General features: G+C 42.6%; 1 protein-coding gene across 1 annotated transcript in view; it reads left to right on the top strand.

Annotated features, from left to right (window-relative positions):
* URB1 (URB1 ribosome biogenesis 1 homolog (S. cerevisiae)) overlaps positions 1-16877 on the top strand; it is a 103762-nt gene that overhangs the window by 58557 nt on the left and 28328 nt on the right. Inside the window, exons 25-30 of the mRNA XM_006862527.1 lie at positions 318-376; positions 3635-3828; positions 4355-4465; positions 5170-5233; positions 7231-7402; positions 8078-8177. Of these exons, the coding sequence (XP_006862589.1) occupies positions 318-376; positions 3635-3828; positions 4355-4465; positions 5170-5233; positions 7231-7402; positions 8078-8177 (700 nt within the window). The remainder of the gene's footprint in view (positions 1-317; positions 377-3634; positions 3829-4354; positions 4466-5169; positions 5234-7230; positions 7403-8077; positions 8178-16877) is intronic.

The raw sequence follows: 16877 nt of genomic DNA, 5'->3' as shown, positions 1-16877 counted from the left end.
CAGTTAGTACTAGCTGGGCACCATCTAGTTCTGGTTTTAGGGTTGTAGGGACTTGATGCTCTATGTTCCATTAGTTCATTGGACTAATTGCTTCCTTATGTATTCAGTTTTCCTCTCTTTTATCCTGTAGACAGGGAGAGACCCAAAAGTTGTACCTTAGATGTCCACCCATCCACCCACATGCTTTTAAGACCTCAGTTGCTACTCACCAAAGTAGAATGTAGAACATTGTCTTTGTGGACTCCGTTATGCCAATTGACCGTGGTGTCCTCTTAGACTATGTCTCATGTTTATTCTTTTGTTTACTTTTTTCATAGCATTCACTTAAGGAAGTTGATCCTGGTGATTGGCAGAAATTTGTGAAGACTGGACTCAAGTAAGCTGCTTTTATTTTCTTTGTGTGATTCAGTAAAGTCGTGAATGTCACTGATAATGTAAAGTCTGTGTTGATGTGGTGGGGGAAAGAGGCTCAAGACCAACAGCTCAAAGCTCTTTTCCTCTGAGGTGGAGGTCATACATACCTTATCTTTCCAACCTTTCTACCAATTCTGACAGTAACCGTCACTCCTACAGTACTCTCTACTCTCTGGGTTTAATAATTCATTCCAGTGGCCATGCAGAATTCAACAGACAATACTCATGATTATGGAGTGTATTTGGAAAGTCACAGGTTACAATTCAGGATCAGGAATCAGTCAGGATACAATTTTCTAGGTAGGACAGCCTCTCAGCTGTGCACACAGATAGGTCTTTCCCTGGCCCTTGGCTTCTCAGCCCCTGACCTCTTGGGCTTGTTCGGTCTCTTCTTTACACAGATAATGTTGCAAAGCTCTTTTGCTCCACCAGTGGCACCCTTGTCTGCCAATAAGCTTTGGTCCAAAGGTCCTCAACTTTTTCACTCCCTGGACCAGGAAACCCACCACACCACCTTCTGCCAGTCTCTTAGTTCTGCTGTCTCTTCTCCTGCTATTTCTCTGCCACTACTTCTCACACCATCTCCACTGTTAAACTTGCTCTCTGTCTTTTGGGTCTAGGAGGTTCTGAGCTCAAGGATCCAGGGTCCAAAGTATGCTCTATTCCTAGCTCTTCTTTCTTAGTGGTTTTCCCTTTCTGCCCCTGGATGACTTGTTTTAAGACAAGTGGAATGGTGACCAATACCCCTTTAGGTTTTCTCTTGGTGTCTTTCATCGTGGGATGAAAGGATAAGCACTGGACTGACTGCTAACTGCATTAACCACAGGGTCAGCAGTTCATACCCACCAACTGCTCTCAGAAAACCTATACAAGGTCGTTATGAGTCGGAACCAACTTGATGGCACACAACATCACCCCGACAATGGTGCCATGCACATCATTTGCATAGCCCCACCAGTCATTTGATGGGCGTTACCAGACCATGCATGGACAGAAAGGCCACCTGAAAGTCAACTACCACACCACTTACGTGTAGAGCAGATATTCTTGTTTTAGAGAAGGAAGCTTTGGGTTATTGACAGTGTGAGCATATTGACATGCAGTGTGCGCTTGATCGTGATGATAGAAACAACCCTTAAGAAAATAAAATATTTTTAAAAGCTTAATATAGCAGCACCCGCAGTTACTAATTGCTGTCTGGTTTTGATATTTGTCCTAACTCATTCTCTTCCCTCCTTCCCTGGAGGTCATCACTCTACTTATGTTGAGCTCTGTCATGTCCATGTCAGTTTTCATGCTTTCATTATATGTCAGTATGCCTCTTTAAACAAGAGATTCTGTTGTTTTGTGGCTTTAATATTTTACACAAGTTCCCAGCCAAAGCACCGCATGGGCAGCCACCACCCATCTGTCAGTAGAAGCTTGTATGTTGCTCTGATGCTGCTAAACAGGTTACAGTGAAGCTTCCAGACAAAGAGTAGGAATAAAGGTCTGGTGATTTCCTTCTGAAAATTAGCTAATAAAAACCATGGATCATAGTAGTCCAATCCTTGACCGATCATGGGGTTGATGCAGGGCCAGGTGACATTTTGTTCTGTCACCATGTGTTGGGGGACCCACTCAACCGCAGCTAACAACATCATCATTCTGTGTACTTTTTTTATTACATGTTTTTTGATGTATCCAGGTCGATACATTCATTTTTAAGTCATTTATTTTGACTGCTCTAGAATGGTCCATTTTATGACTGTACCGTAATTTTCGTGATCAGTCCCTTACTAATGAACAGGAATCTAGGTTATTTCTTTTTCTTTCTTTGGCTGTTAACACGTAGTCAGCATCATGGTCTCTCAGTGTCCATGCGGCAGTTTCTCCAGGAGAGGGGACTTGCTGCCTGTCCTTGTGGACACACTTCATTTTCACCAGGTCTTCACAGTACTCTGCAGAGTTGTTGAGTGGATTTGAGTGAGTTTCCTTTCCCCTGCGTCCTGTTAGCACCTGATGTGGTCTCGCTTTGGTTAAGCAGTCAGAGAGCCATAAAGTGGTGTTTGATTCTCACTGTTATTTTCATTTCCCTGATTATCTGTGATCTTGAAACAGAGAAAAATACTTTTATACCCAGGAGAGAAAAAAATGAAGGTGAGTCAGATTATTTGATTGACAACTTTCCATTGCCCTTATAGAAACATTTTATTCTTTCTTTAGTTCTAAACTTGTGTTTCTGGAATGCCTGCATTTGCTGAGTGATTCTTAACATAATTCAGATACCACTTTAACACTTGGATTTCTAGATCATTGTGCTTTAAATTCCCTTCATGGGTTCTGAGGGGATTTAGGAAATAGAAAACACATGCTTCTGAACTGTGTGATGAATGTTTTGAATAACTGAAAGGAAGAAAGGAGGGAGCTGTGTGTGAACGGGAATTTGGGCTGACCTGGCAAGTTGGCTTGGGAGGGATGGAGGGTTGTCTGTACTCAGACTTGGCTGTTCTGCTGCTGTTTAGCATTTCATATAAGCAGGAAGTGAGTTTGGGGTTTGTGTCATCAAAAGTCATAAGTACCCATCCATCCCTCCCTCATGTTGAGAAGTGCCCCCAGCAGTGGCTGAGAGAGTTGGGTCTATGGTAGAACAGGTTTGATGCAGTACCGATGGTTAGAACCTAGATGATGGTGTTCCATATAGTCACTGTAAATTCCTCAACTGCGTGGCATGTATGAAAATGCTCTTAATAAAAGGTGAGAAAAAGTTTTGAACTGTTCTCTGTTAAATAAAAATCCCCTTCAGAGACACTCAGGAGCTCCTGGGTGGTACAATGAACATACTTGTTGTGTATTTTCTAGTTAATTCTGACTCCCAGGGACGGACCCTATAGGACCCAGTAGAATGACCCCAGAGGATTTCCAAGACTGTAATCTTTCCAAGGTGGCCATGTTTTTTTCTTGTTGTGTGACTGGTGGATTTGGACTGCTGACATGCAAGACAGCAGCTGAGCACTTAACCAGTACCAAAATGTTAGAGGTTCCAGTATTTGCATAGTTGCTTCAAAAAGAAAGGCCTGGTGATGTACTTCAGAAAATTCACTCTTTCAAAGCCCTGTAGAGCACAGTTCTACTCTCACACAGGGGTCACCATGAGCTGCTTAACGGCAGCTGGGTTTCTTTTTGTTGTTGTTGTCGTCTTGTAGTGAAACTCTTCATTCTTTTGTTTCTTGCCTCTTAGATTCCGATATCAGGATCATGCATTCTTAAAGGCACTCCTTGCTGCCCTACAAGTCTTGTATGTCCCAGAAAGCCCTCTGCGCACGAAGCTTGTCCAGCCCCCCACGATACATATGATGCTTACCCAGCATTCTCTGTTTTTGTCAACTATGCTGACGTCTGATGGAGAGGAAAACCCAGGCAGCCAAGTGAAAGGTGATCTTCTCCCTGCCCTTGCATTTCAGATGTATGTGTTGCCTCCTGGTTTTGTCGTACTAGCAATGCGTCCATGCTTATCTCCATAACTCTGATCGGCAATATGCTCGTCCCAAACACATTAGAAGTCACCACAGAGTTAGACTGCTAAATTGAAGAGGAGCACTATTCAAATAAGTAGTGTGAGTGGCAGGAAGACTAACAAGGATTTTGCCTTTTTGTTTAAGCAGAGGTAGAAGTAGTAGAGATTTTGGTAACATAATCATGGGGAAAATGCTTAGTAAAAATCTAGTGGCTGCAAAGTTGAGGTGGAGAGGGACTCCATGCTTTGTCAAGGACCTAGCAACAGAGGTGATTGTGAAGTTGTGTTTGTTTAGTTTAAAAAACGAAAACAAGGCATAGGGAAAGAAAGCAAAGAGCGGGGTATTGGTAAACAGTGACATGTGTCTTGAAATGAGTAGCCCTCGACTTTTGTTCTGAATGTGCCGTAGACTGGGCTGTGTGTTTCAGTTTTATTTTCTTCCAGAAGCGCTGGTGGACCTGATGTCAGCAGTGGTAAAGATGTGCCCCTCTGTTTGTGAGAGCAGCCACTTTGCAGTGCTTCTTGGGGCCTATGGTGCTACACTCAGCGTCCTGGGTGAGGGTGTGAGGAGGGGTCTGTGACTTCAGTGAGAGTGTAAGGATGGGTGTGGCCTGGGGAGTACGTGAGGATGCGGGTGTGACCTGGCAGTGTGTGTGAGGATGGGACTGTGACTTTGGTGAGAGTGTGACCAGGGAGTGTGGCCTGGGCAATGTGTGAGGATGGGACTGTGACTTTGGTGAGAGTGTGAGGACAAGGGGACGTGACCCAGGGAGTAGGTGAGGATGGGAGGTGTGACCTGGGCAGTGTGCAAGGATGGGACTGTGACTTCAGTAAGAGTGTGAGGACAGTAGTGTGACCCGGGAAGTATGTGAAGATGGGTGTGTGTGACCAAGGAGTATGTGAGTATGTGGAGAGGTGTGACCAGGGAATGTGTGAGGATGGGTGTGTGTGACCAGGGAGTGTGTGAACATGGGGGGTGTGACCAGGGAGTGTGTGAGAATGGGGTGTGTGGCCAGGGAGGTTGTAAGAATGAGGTTGTGTGACCAGGGAATGTGTGAGGATGGGGAATGTGACTAGGGGGTATGTAAGGATAGAGGGGTGTAGCACAGAGATGTGAGAGTGGGGTTGTGAGGTGATGGCCTGGGTGAGAATGTGATGAGGGGATGTGCCCCTGGGGAGTGAGTGAAGGTGAGGTAGTATCTCTTGGGGGAATATATAAGGGATTCAGCTTCTTAAACAGACCCTCATTTGCCTTCTAGACCAGAAGATTTTGCTTCTCCTCCAGTCATATGAAAAGAATGACCTCAGCCTCATCGACTTCAGGTGAGCACCCACCTAGAGACTAGTGCACGTGGCACCATAAACTCTGCATTTGAAATCTTTTCTGTCTCCTTTTTAGCTCTCAAGACAAGGTGAATTCCGCTAGCTCAGTACACACCGACTTGAGCGTGGACTGCCTTAGGGAAAGCCTGAATAACATCACAGGACTGTTTCTGTTGGCAAGGACTGCCCGGGCTAGGTCACCTTGCTGGATGGCAGGGCATTTCCTGTGTATCAGCTGCCTGCTTGCTAGAAACCATCAGCGACAGGGGACGCTGTCTTTTAAAAATGATTCCTTTTTTAACTTGAGTATTGTATAAAAATGAGCCTGTATTTGGAAGAATGGTCTGTTGGTCACTAGCTGTTGACAGGGGAGCATCGTGGCTCTGTAGGGTAAGCACTGGTCTGTGAACCACAAGGTTTGTGGTTTGAACCCAGCAGCCACTCTGCAAGAGAAGGATCAGGCTTTGTGCTCCCACAGAGATTTATAACCTCAGAAACCCTGTACAGTGAGTGGGAACTGACTTGACAGTACTTAACAACAGGAGCAGCAGCTGTTGGCAAGGTGCTATGATCAGTACTATGAGGAATGCATAGAGGATAGAAACAGCCCCCTTAATCTGTTGAGGGGGTATGATTATCACAAACTTAACTCTTTAGTTGGCATTTCATTCAGCCACATATGTGAAGTGAGTGTTGTGGAACAAGAGAAAGGTAGCATCTGCTTAGGAACATCAGGGAGGCTTCCTGAAGCATTGGAATGAGTTTGGTTGAGGTGAGCAGGGCACGGGAGCCTAGCCCACCTGTGGCAGGAACCACAGCGTGCAGGGTGGTTTGGAATTGGGGAAGTCAGAGCATTTCAGGGAATGGAGAGCAGATCATAAAAGGTAACTGCTTCTAATTATGGTCCTGGTGTCGCACTGTAAGATAAGCACTGGACTGAGGTTGGCGGATCAAACCCACCAGCAGTTCCGCAGAAACTATACAGAGTCATTGAGAGTCGCTGGATCATAGATTGTGTGTAGGACAGGCCAGAAAAATTGGTTCAAGGCCCTAAGTACCAGGCTGAAGCATTTCCATATTCTTCGAATAGGCAGCAAGCAGAGAACTGATGGACATTTCAGGTAGGGAAGGGGCCCTCGCCAGAGTGGTCTTTGGGGATGTATCCTTGCCAGTGGGAAAGTGGAGGGGTGAGAGTAGGGGAAGATATAAGGGAAGCAGGAGGGACGCCAGGAGAGTGGTGGGAGTGAAAAAAGTACAGCCTTGTGTAGTCTTGGGGCGGCCCCAAGGCAGGCCGAGTGTGAATAAGGAGAGGTCTGCAGCAGCAGCAGACAGCCCCGGCTCTGCAGCCTTGGTCTAGTACGTCTCTGACATCAGACTTGCCAAGTTAGAATCGCAGGGTAAGGGACCAGCTAAGAATTTTCCTTCTTTTTTCTGTTTGCCAAATAAGTGAAGTCGGTTTGAACTGCAAGGTCGGTGGTTTGAGCTCACCAGCTGCTCCTTGGAAACCCCGTACAGGGTCACTGTGAATTGGAAGCGACTCGATGGCACTTAACAGCAACACCTTCCAGAGTTGCTATGAAGATTAAGTGAACATAGGCAAAGGGCTTAGATTCGTGCCTGGCACATAAGACGCTCTATGTGTAGGATGTTAGTTTCTGTTATTATCAGCAACATTGTCAGCACCCCATACTTCATAGATTGTGTGGGAAATAAGTGATACATCACCTCTAACATGCAGACTAGCACTAGGCATGTACTTGCTGCTCGATAAATGCTTCTAATTATGGTCCTGGTGTGGCACTGTAAGGTAATAACTGGACTGGGGTTGACGGATCAGACCTACCAGCAGTGCTACGGAAACCCTACACAGAGTCACCGTGAGTCAGAATCGGCTTGACGGTACTTAACAACAGCAACATCGATGGTCGTCATCATGGTGATTAATCGGTTCCTGGTGGGACCCTGGGACCAGTCAGCTTTCCTCTTTCTGGCTCTAGGGTGCTGATGTGGGGCCCTGCAGCTGTGGATCATCATAAGACGTGCCGAAGCCTGGGCAAGTCACTGTGGCAGCAGCCAAGTGTCGGAGACATCCTCCGCCTGCTGGATCGGGACCGGGTTTTGAAGACTGTCCTGCATTTCCCCCAGAACCGGAAGCTGCTACCACCTGAGGTGTGGTCACATATGCTGTTGAGGTGTCAGGGAACATTCAGGTGGAGGGTGGGATTCTGCCTCCTTTTCCTCCAAATGAGCCATGGTGGTGCAGTTGGTTAAATGTTGGGCTGCTAACCCCAAGGTCGATGGTTCAAGCTCCACCAGCTGGTGTAAAGGAGAAAGCTGAGGCTGTCTGGTCCCATAAAGATTCTCAGACTTGAAAACTATAGGGAACATTTCTACCCTGTCCTATGGGGTCTCTGTGACTGGGAGTTAACACCATGGTAGTAGATCACTTTTTTCTTCCCAAGGGCTCTTGTTGTCATTTTAAGCTTAATCGTGCCATTAAATAGAGGAGTTGTGGTTTTGTTATTGCAGTTCTTTCATTATGTAAAATTCCAGCCCTATACAAAAGTCTAGTGACTAGACACTCATTTACTCATGCCCATACCTCAACAATTATCAGCACTGGCCAAATTTGTTTCATATGTAGTCTACCCTTCCCAACTTATTTTGAAGCAATCCCACACTGCTGTATCAGTGCTTGCTCTTTATCTTTTGTAGAATTCCATGTTTTTATGCTCTTTCACTATTCAAAATAATTTGGATTCTAGAAATAGTGGGTAAGCCTTTGCATGGTGTTACATTTATGAGGTTGTATCTTGTGTTTCTGTTTGTTTGGGGCTTATTCAGGATGCACAGGAAATATTTAAAGACAAGAGCATCGCGGATCTCAGTGACCTTTATGACCCCTGCTTTCTACTTCATCTTTTCAGTGAATTGACCAGGCCAGGTAAGTGCAGCCTTTTCTTGGTGGGAAGAATGTTCCTGCTTAGGAAGGGTAATGTATTACCAAGAAATAGTGAACTTGATTTTTTAAATGGTGGTGGTGGTGTGCCGTGGAGTCGATTCTGACTCATAGCCATACTGTATAGGGTTTCCAAGACTAAATCTTTACAGAAGCAGAAAGTCTCATCTCTCCTGTGAAACAACTGGTATTTTCAGACTGCTGCACTTGAGGTTAGCAGCCCAACTCATGACCACTGTGGTATCAGAGCTTCTTTAATTTTTTAAAATAATTCTTGAAAAATGTCCAGGGGAATCTCAACCTTTTCATTCCAGTGGTTTTCAGTAAAATAGCAGATAATGATTTGAGTATGCTGTAATTTTTTAAGAAATGTTTATAATTTTAAATCCTGAAAATGGTGACCCTTTTTTTGCAAACATTCTCTGAAATTTTACTATTAATGGTCAAGTAGCAACAAAAGTGAGAAATTTTATACTTGTGAATGAGTCAGAGTCTGCTAAGGTTGGGCTTTTCCTGGTTTGATAATATTTTTGAATATTTTTATTTTGTGTCTGATAGCCTGAGAATGGGAGTGTTTATAGGTGACTGAGTGAGAAGGAGAGGGAGAACTACAACAATTTCAAAAGAATTGGGTGGTGGTGGTTGTGGTGGTGGTGGTGGTGGTGGTGGTGGTTAGGTGCCATCTAGTTGATTCCGACTCTGCACAACAGAATGAAACACTGTTTGGTTTTGCACCATCCTCACAATTCTTTTTATGCTTGAGCCCTTGTTGCTGCTGTCACAGTGTCAGTCCAGCTTATTGAGGTCTTCCTCTTTTTTTCTCTGATCCTCCATGTTTCCAAACATGGTGTTCTCTAGGGACTGGTCCCTATGGACAACATGTCCAAAGTCCAAGAGACAGTCTCTCCATCATCACATCTAAGGTCAGGCAGGGTGACATTTTATTACTTCAGAAACATCTTCAAAGCAAAGTTAAGGCTTGCCTTTGATTGGCTCTGCGTATCCTTTATTTTTTTGTATCCATATTTAAACTGAAGACAGAAAAATACCTAAGGTCCCCTTGAGTTTAGAGGATTTTAAAATATCAGTTGAAGATTGTTGGAGAGTGTTGTAATTTTAAAAAATAAATTGTTGCAAAATCAACTTAGTGGACAAGGGACTTGAGACTGTCTGTTAAGGAGTCTGTCAGCCATCAGTCCTGCCTGGGTTACAGCTGCCTGTCTAGCCTCATCCAAGTAAAGCAGTTGTTTGTAGTTGATGAGGAGGAGGAAGTTCACACATATGTGATGAAGCAGATGAGGCAAAACTCCTTGAACACGAAGTACAGAATGTAGGCCAGGTAGAGGGCCCCAGGACAGACCCAGTGGACAACGTCCTGAGGATCAGGGCTGCCACTGTGCTGCTGTCAGGCCAAGAAGTCATTGTAGTACATAAAACATAAGTCCAAAAATGGAACCCAAAAGACCAAATCCTCAACCCCACCTGGAGGCCAGGGTGGAGGAGCACTTGGCCCAAAGTCCCAAGTCGCAGAGAGTCCAGGGCTCGGGGTCCAAGTCCTCGCACTCCATTTGGTAGGTGTGGCTGGAGAGCAGGATCCCGGTGGCACACACTGCAAATCGGGCCGCCTCCCCACACCTTGGCACCCACTCTCAGCAGGACGGCCTCTGTTGCCCATGGTGACCTGACCTAGCAGCCTCCACTGCTGCTGTACTTCTTCCAACATGGGTTTGTTTGTTCTAGTAGTCTATAGTACTTCCAATACTCTTCTCCAACATGCGTTGATTCTTCTACTGTCTTCCTTATTCACTGTCCAACTTGCACATGCATATGAGAATACAGAAAATACCAAGGCATGGGTCAGACACACCTAGTCCTCGAACTGATATTATTGCTCTATAACACTTTAAAGAGATCTTGTGTAGCAAATTTGCCTAATAATTTAGAAAACTCAGGAGAAAAAGGAAAATCATATATACACATATTTTTCTTACTGTATTCTTTTTTCTTTCCTGGACTTCCTAGATTCTTTTTTTATTTTTGCTTTTGGTTTAGAGAACTTCCTTTTAAAAGCTTTCTTTAGGGTAAATCTGCTAATGGCAGATTCTCTTTGATACTTTTATTTGAGATTGTCTTGATGTATGTCCTTTTATTTTTTAAAAAGATCTTTTATGCAGTATATAGGATTCTAGGATTCTTTTTTCTCAGCACTTAGAAAATCAGGGCACTTTGTTCTAGCCCACATGTTTTCTCTTTAGGAGTTTGACAGTGACATATTGTGTTTGGGAGTCACACAATACTTTTTAAAACTTTATGTGTGTAAATTGCGTGAATGCTTACAGAGCAGATCATCATCAGTTTTCCATTCAACAATTCAATTCATACACATTGTATTTCATCTCATTGATCACAATCCCCTCAGTGTAACATCACTTACTACATCTTCCTTCCTTTGTTTCTTGTTTCCATTCTTCCTTCTTTCCTAACACTTCTGCCCAGCTACCACTACCAGTTTCTTTGAAAGGGTCACGTTAGAAGGTCCAGCATAGAGTGGGAGAAAAATGTGAACCAAAACTCAAAATCATAAAAAAGGACCAGGCTTAGTGGTTGGATAGAGACTAGTGGAACCCTGAGACTGGCCCTTAGTCACCCTCTAGGTCTGGAACTGAACTCACCCCATGAATCAGTTTTCAGCCAAACAATAGACAAATCTGTAAGGGAAACAATAACACTAGTGACTAGGTATGCACACCTTGTAGTAATCACGCATTTGAGATCAAAATTTACTCAGTAACTTTTTAATGTGTAAGCTTATATTCTTTGCCATTTGGGGGAAATTTTTCAGCCTTAACCTCTTTTTTCTTATCTTCCAGGACAACAGTGACACAAATGTTATTGTAGTTCAACAGGTCCCTCAGAATCTGTTCTTTTTCTTGTCATTCTCATTGAGTAATACCTGTTTTTCTGTCTTCTAGTTCACTGACTCTTTAATTCCCTCTGTTTAGTGTTAAGCCCATCCATTGAGTTTTATTTTTATTCTTACATTTTTCAGTTCCAAGATTTCTATATGGTTCTTCTTTATATGTTTATTTATTTAGTGAGACTTTCTGTTTCTCCATTTGTTTCAAGCATTTCATAATTTCTCATTGAAATATTTTTTAAGACAACTGCTTTGAAATGTCTGTCAATTAATTGTATGATCTCTGCCGTGTCGTTATTGGCATCTATGAATTTTTTTTTTAATATGATGAGTGAGTTTTGATTGAAAATTAGACATTTTGGATATTATGTTATGAGACTGGATTTTATTTAGACCTTTTGTTTTAGTGGGTGTTTCTGGTTGTCTTCTGGTAGGGAACAGGGAAGCACTGCCTTGTTACTGCCTGGTGCGGGTAGAAATACAGGCTCTCCACAAGGCTGTTGTTGACAGTCTGAACAGGTCTCAATTCAAGCTACCCACTAGGCCTCCACTGATGTCAGGAGTGAGTGATAGGGGTTATTCATTACTGCACCTCACTCACATGGTCTGCACTGACACCAAAGCCGAGGGGCCTTGTTACCTTTGGGCAATGACAGTCCTTACTCTCACAAGACGTCCTTAGACATCCAGTACGGAGTAAAAGGAGCATGTCATTAATTCTCAGTGGTGAGAAAAGTCCCAGCTGTCTACTAGACCTTCTCCGAAGGGTTTGTTTTGCTCACTAAAGTATGGCAAAAACAGAAGTCAGACTTCTCATTTGGCTCCAGATGGCATAGGTGAGGTGGGACCACAGTGTTTTCCTATGGTTTTTGGTTGGAGTAGAGCAATTATTGTCTATGGGCTACTCTGTTCCTTTAGCTAGAGAGAGTAGCCTTTTGCTTAAATATCTTTTGTCTGTGTCATAATGGTGTTTTCAGCTTCTTCAGCTGAAGGGTGAATGTATGATGCAGAGAAAAAGCCCAGGGATCACACTGTCATTCCTTGTTTCCTGAAGTCCCTGATTGGTCTGCCTTCTTTTCTCCACTTTTCAGCATTGTCTTGTGCTTGTTTTATATTTATTAGCAGTCTTGTGATTGTTTTGTATTTATTAACAGTTCATGATTGAGAGAATACCAAAGAGCCTACTGTGAAAATCTTCCCACCAGGCCACTGATCAGTGTTTCTTTATCCTAAGGGCATTTCTGATTATACTCTGGCAGGGAATAGCTTTGTCGCTGCCTAGTAGGGTAAAAGTCTAGGTTCCCCACTTGGCTTTTGTTGACAGCCAAGGCAGGTGCATCTCATTACTACTGGGTTGGTAAGAGAATTCCAACTCCCCAGTAGGCCTAGTGTTTTCTCCTAGGTCCAGCTTGTTTTTTACAACTTGTGATGACTCCAGAAAGGAGTCACAAGGACATGGGTATGGTGGTGGTGGGTGGATGCATTTTGCTTCTGTGCTTCTTGGCACAGCCATCGTGATACTAAAGTCTCCTTTCTGTCACCTTTATGGACAGATAAATTTATGTGAATTGGAAAGATTTAAAAGAAAATTTTTTTTTTGGTCCCTTTTTTTTTATTATTTGCAATTTTCTTTTTATTCACAAATACTCCTGCTTGTGAACAAATTTTCAGATCTTCCACTGCTTTCACAAAAAATTAAAGAGGGCTAGATTTTCGTAGAGGTTTTTCGATCTTTAACCCTTGGTGTTGGCTCTAGCTGCCACCTCGATGGGTACTGTATTCTGTTGCAGAAAGTAGAGTTTTTGTTTTTCAAGACGGCAAGGGATATTTCATGCAAGTGTCAGATTACGATAACAGCAAATTGCCCTGGTGACTCTATTAAAAAGCAGATTGAGTGAGGCAGATCTAATAGTGTGTGCCTCCGGACGCTCTTCTGATTTTCCCCCCATCCTCTGACAGTGCCTGTTTCTCATCAAACTTGAAAATAGATTTTCCACATTCTAAAAATATGAAGTTGGTTCCATTGTCACTATGAAGTTGTTTCCATTGTCATTTTTAGTGACTTGTAACAAATCTATTTAGTCTGCTTCTCTGTCTCAGTAGAACTTTTAGGAGACAGACAGCAAAGGCTTTTAAAATATTTAATGGGAAAACAGTAAAATCAGAACAGAGTGTTTTTCATAAAATCTTGAGTGCTGTGCATACGTTTTTTATTGGGGTGGGGACACAGGAGGCCTTTTGTGAACAGAAGTGAGAATCTATGGTGAGTCAAGTCAGGAAAGTGGACCACCAAGTCCTCTGGTAGCACAGTGGTTATGAATCAGGCTGCGAACCTCAAGGTCAGCAGTTCGAAACTACCAGTTGTTCTGTGGGAGAAAGATGAAGCTTTCTGCTCCTGTAAAGATTTTCAGCCTTGAAAACCCTGTACAGGTTTGCTATGGGTCAGTTCCTACTCCACGGCATATGACCACCACCACCAAATGCATAGAAGTGATTGGGGAAATAGGTAAAACAAAAAGTGTTTATTAAAATTTTACTGCTTGTCATTCAGAGCAAAAAATGGAAGGCAGCATAGTGCTTTAAACAGGTTGTTAATAAAAATGGAAGAATTTTTATCGAGAGAAAAATCCTACCACATAAATGATAAGTTGAACAGAAATCATTAGAGCTTAGTGACCAATGTTGGCTAGCTTTGTTGCATTTGAATTAAGTTGTGAGGCTTTTGTTGTCCTCCTCCCCCCCCAAAAAAAAAATTTATCATGATTATTTTTTCTCTTGCTTTTGCCCAAAAGGGTAAGTAGACAATATTTTAAATAAATTTTTATTGAAGTCTAGCATATAGGAAAGTCTACAAATCCTACCGTATGACTTCAGTTTTGGTGAAACCATAGTCTAGATCAAAGAATAAAACGTAACTATCAGTTCTGAGAGTCTTTTCTTAATTAATACCCCACATTCATTCCGTATACTTCAAGGTCAGCGGTTCAAACCCACCAGTGGCTCCTTGGAAATCCTAAATAGGATTGCTGTGAGTTGACACTTAACAACAGTTCCCCAAAAGGAGCTCATGTCCTGTTTTTTTAATGTAATGTAAATCGAGTGATATTAGATGTGTTCCTTTGTATCCGGCTTCATATATTTCCACATGATATTCATGTGATTCACCATGCTTTGTATGTTGTTGTTGTTAGTACCATCTAGTCGATTCTGAGTCTTAGCGACTTTGTATAGGGTTTTTAAGGAGCGACTGGTGAGATTGAGCCGTTTGACCTTGCTGTTCAAACTGCCCGTGCAATGCAGTGCTTATCCTACAGCACCACACCAGGAAGCTCTGAATAGTATGTTTTCATTTGCTGCTTGACAACTGGGGGGTAGGTGTTAGTAAACTTTTTGAAATCTTAAATTGGACATTAGCTGAGTTTTTGTGTATGACTACCATAATTTGGAAACAGCTTGATGACAGCTGTTTTTATTGTTGTTTTGAGTTTCCCAGTCTTCAGAGAAGCTGCATTCTCATTGCTCCACTTCAACACTTTTCTGAAAATGGGCACCTATTTTCTTAACCTTACTGCTTCCTCTTTGTTGAGTCCATGGCTAAGAATTGGGGCCAGCCAAGGCTGTTAGCAATGACAGTGACAAATGCTTTTTTCCACCACGAATTCAGCACAACTGGGCTGAGCTCATCATCTCTGACTCACATATGCCACCGAGGAGCCAGACAAGGACATGTGGAGTTGTCTGGGCCTGATCACCTGATGCTTGGAGTGCAGGGCCTATAGATGCTTTCCCACACATAGCCTGCGACCAACCCCCACTGGAGCCCGGGGCAGTTGTTATTTTAACCCACGGTAGTTGTCATTTTCATCTGAAGGTCTGTTTATCTGAAGGCTAAATTGCTATTCATGAGGACTTCAGATGGTAGAAAAAAAAAGGGCATCTATCACTATTTTTAAGGAGCGCCGGTAGCGTAGCCGTTACAAATTGGGCTGCGAACCGCAAGGTCAGCAGTTTGAAACTACCAGCTGTTCCGTGGGAGAAAGATGAGGCTTTCTGCTCCCATAAAGATTTACAGCCTTGGAAACCCTGTGCCAGGGTTGCTATGAGTCGGAACTGACTCCAGAGCACATAACCACCACCACCACCACCATCACTATTTTTATGGAGTACTGGTGTGGCGCTGTGGGTAATATGCCAGACTGCAAAGCCATTTGAACTGCAAGGTCGGTGGTTCAAACTCATCAGCTGCTCCTCGGAAAACCTATAAAGGATCGCTGTGGGTTGGAATCGACTCAGTGGCACTTAACAAAAACAACAAATCACTATTTTTAAATGACCCATTATGTTTTCAACTTCTCAAGGGCAGTTCTTTTCCCTAAGTGATGTAAAACCATGATGGTTCCCTAGAGTAGCAGAGATGACCACAAAGCGTGCCTTTAACTGTTCCTTGTGTATCTGTGTAGAATCCATTTATCTTCTAGAGCTCACCCGGGCCACCCGAGTGCCCACTATTTTCCATAAGTGTAACATGAAATATTTAGATTGTTCTTTTTCTCGAATGTAATCTGTTCACGTGTACTTGTTGTGTTAGGTATGTAGGTGTGACTTAAACACAACTCATCTTTTCCTAAACTATATAGTTTTATCACGATTTGATGTTTTTAAAACTTTTAGGGTTTTTTTCCCACTCTTATCAAGAATCTCCATATAGTTACTGTTTCTGGTTCTCTTCATTTTTTGTGTATAAATCCCTATTTTCATCTGGTGTTACTTCTTTTTTCTTTAAGAAGTCTTTGGTGCAAATTGGCTAGTGATTAATTCTTTCAGCTTTTTATGTCTTAAACTTTATCTTACTATTTGAAGGATGTTTGTAGAGTCTAAAATGCTAGATTGACAGAGTTTTTTCTCAGTCTATACCCACTCCACCACGTGTCTGTCACTTTTTGCTCTTGGGTGGCTTGATTGTTACTGTAATGCTGGAATCTGTGCCACCAGTATTTTAAATAGCAGGGTCACTCGTGGTGGTCAATTTTCAGCAGAGCTTCCAGATTAAGGCAAAGTAGATGAAGGAGAGGCAGATAACTTCTGAATATTTAGTCACTGAAAATCTTATGAATAACATTGGACATTGTCAGCTATAATGTCAGAAGTTGAAACTGTTATGAAGAGCACCAGAATATTGTCACACATAGTGCTGGAAGATGAGCCCCTCAGATTGGAAGACACTCAAAATATGACTGGGGAAGAGCTACCTCCTCAAATTAGGGTAGACCGTGATGACAAGAATGAAGTAAAGGCTTTGTTTGGGACCTTCGTTTGCTGATGAAGCAAAACTCAAAATGAGTTTCAATAACTAGAATGTGTTCGAAGTGTAAATAGGAGAATTAGAAGTTGTTAAAAATTAAATGGAAATCATAAAAATCTAAATCCTAGGCGTTAATGTGCTGAAATGGAATGGTGTCGGCCATTTAGAATCTTACAATCATGGTTTGCTGTGCCGTGAACAACAAATTGAAGAGGAATGGAGTAACATTCATCATCAAAAAGAAAAGTTCAACATTTGCCTTGAAGTACAACACTGTGATATGATATATCCATATGCCTACAAGAAAGGCGATTTAATGCCACTATTATTCAAATCTGCACACCAACTGCTAAAGTCAGTGATGATAAAGTTGAAGAATTCTACCAGCTTCTTCAGTCTGAAATTGATCAAACATACAATCAAGATATGTTGATAATTACTGGTGATTAGAATGCAAAAATTAGAA

This window comes from Chrysochloris asiatica, unplaced genomic scaffold (genome assembly GCF_000296735.1).
Source record: "Chrysochloris asiatica unplaced genomic scaffold, ChrAsi1.0 scaffold00049, whole genome shotgun sequence".
NCBI classification, from domain to species: domain Eukaryota; kingdom Metazoa; phylum Chordata; class Mammalia; order Afrosoricida; family Chrysochloridae; genus Chrysochloris; species Chrysochloris asiatica.
Note: the sequence above shows the minus strand (reverse complement) of the source record. Positions and strands in the feature narration are given on the sequence as shown.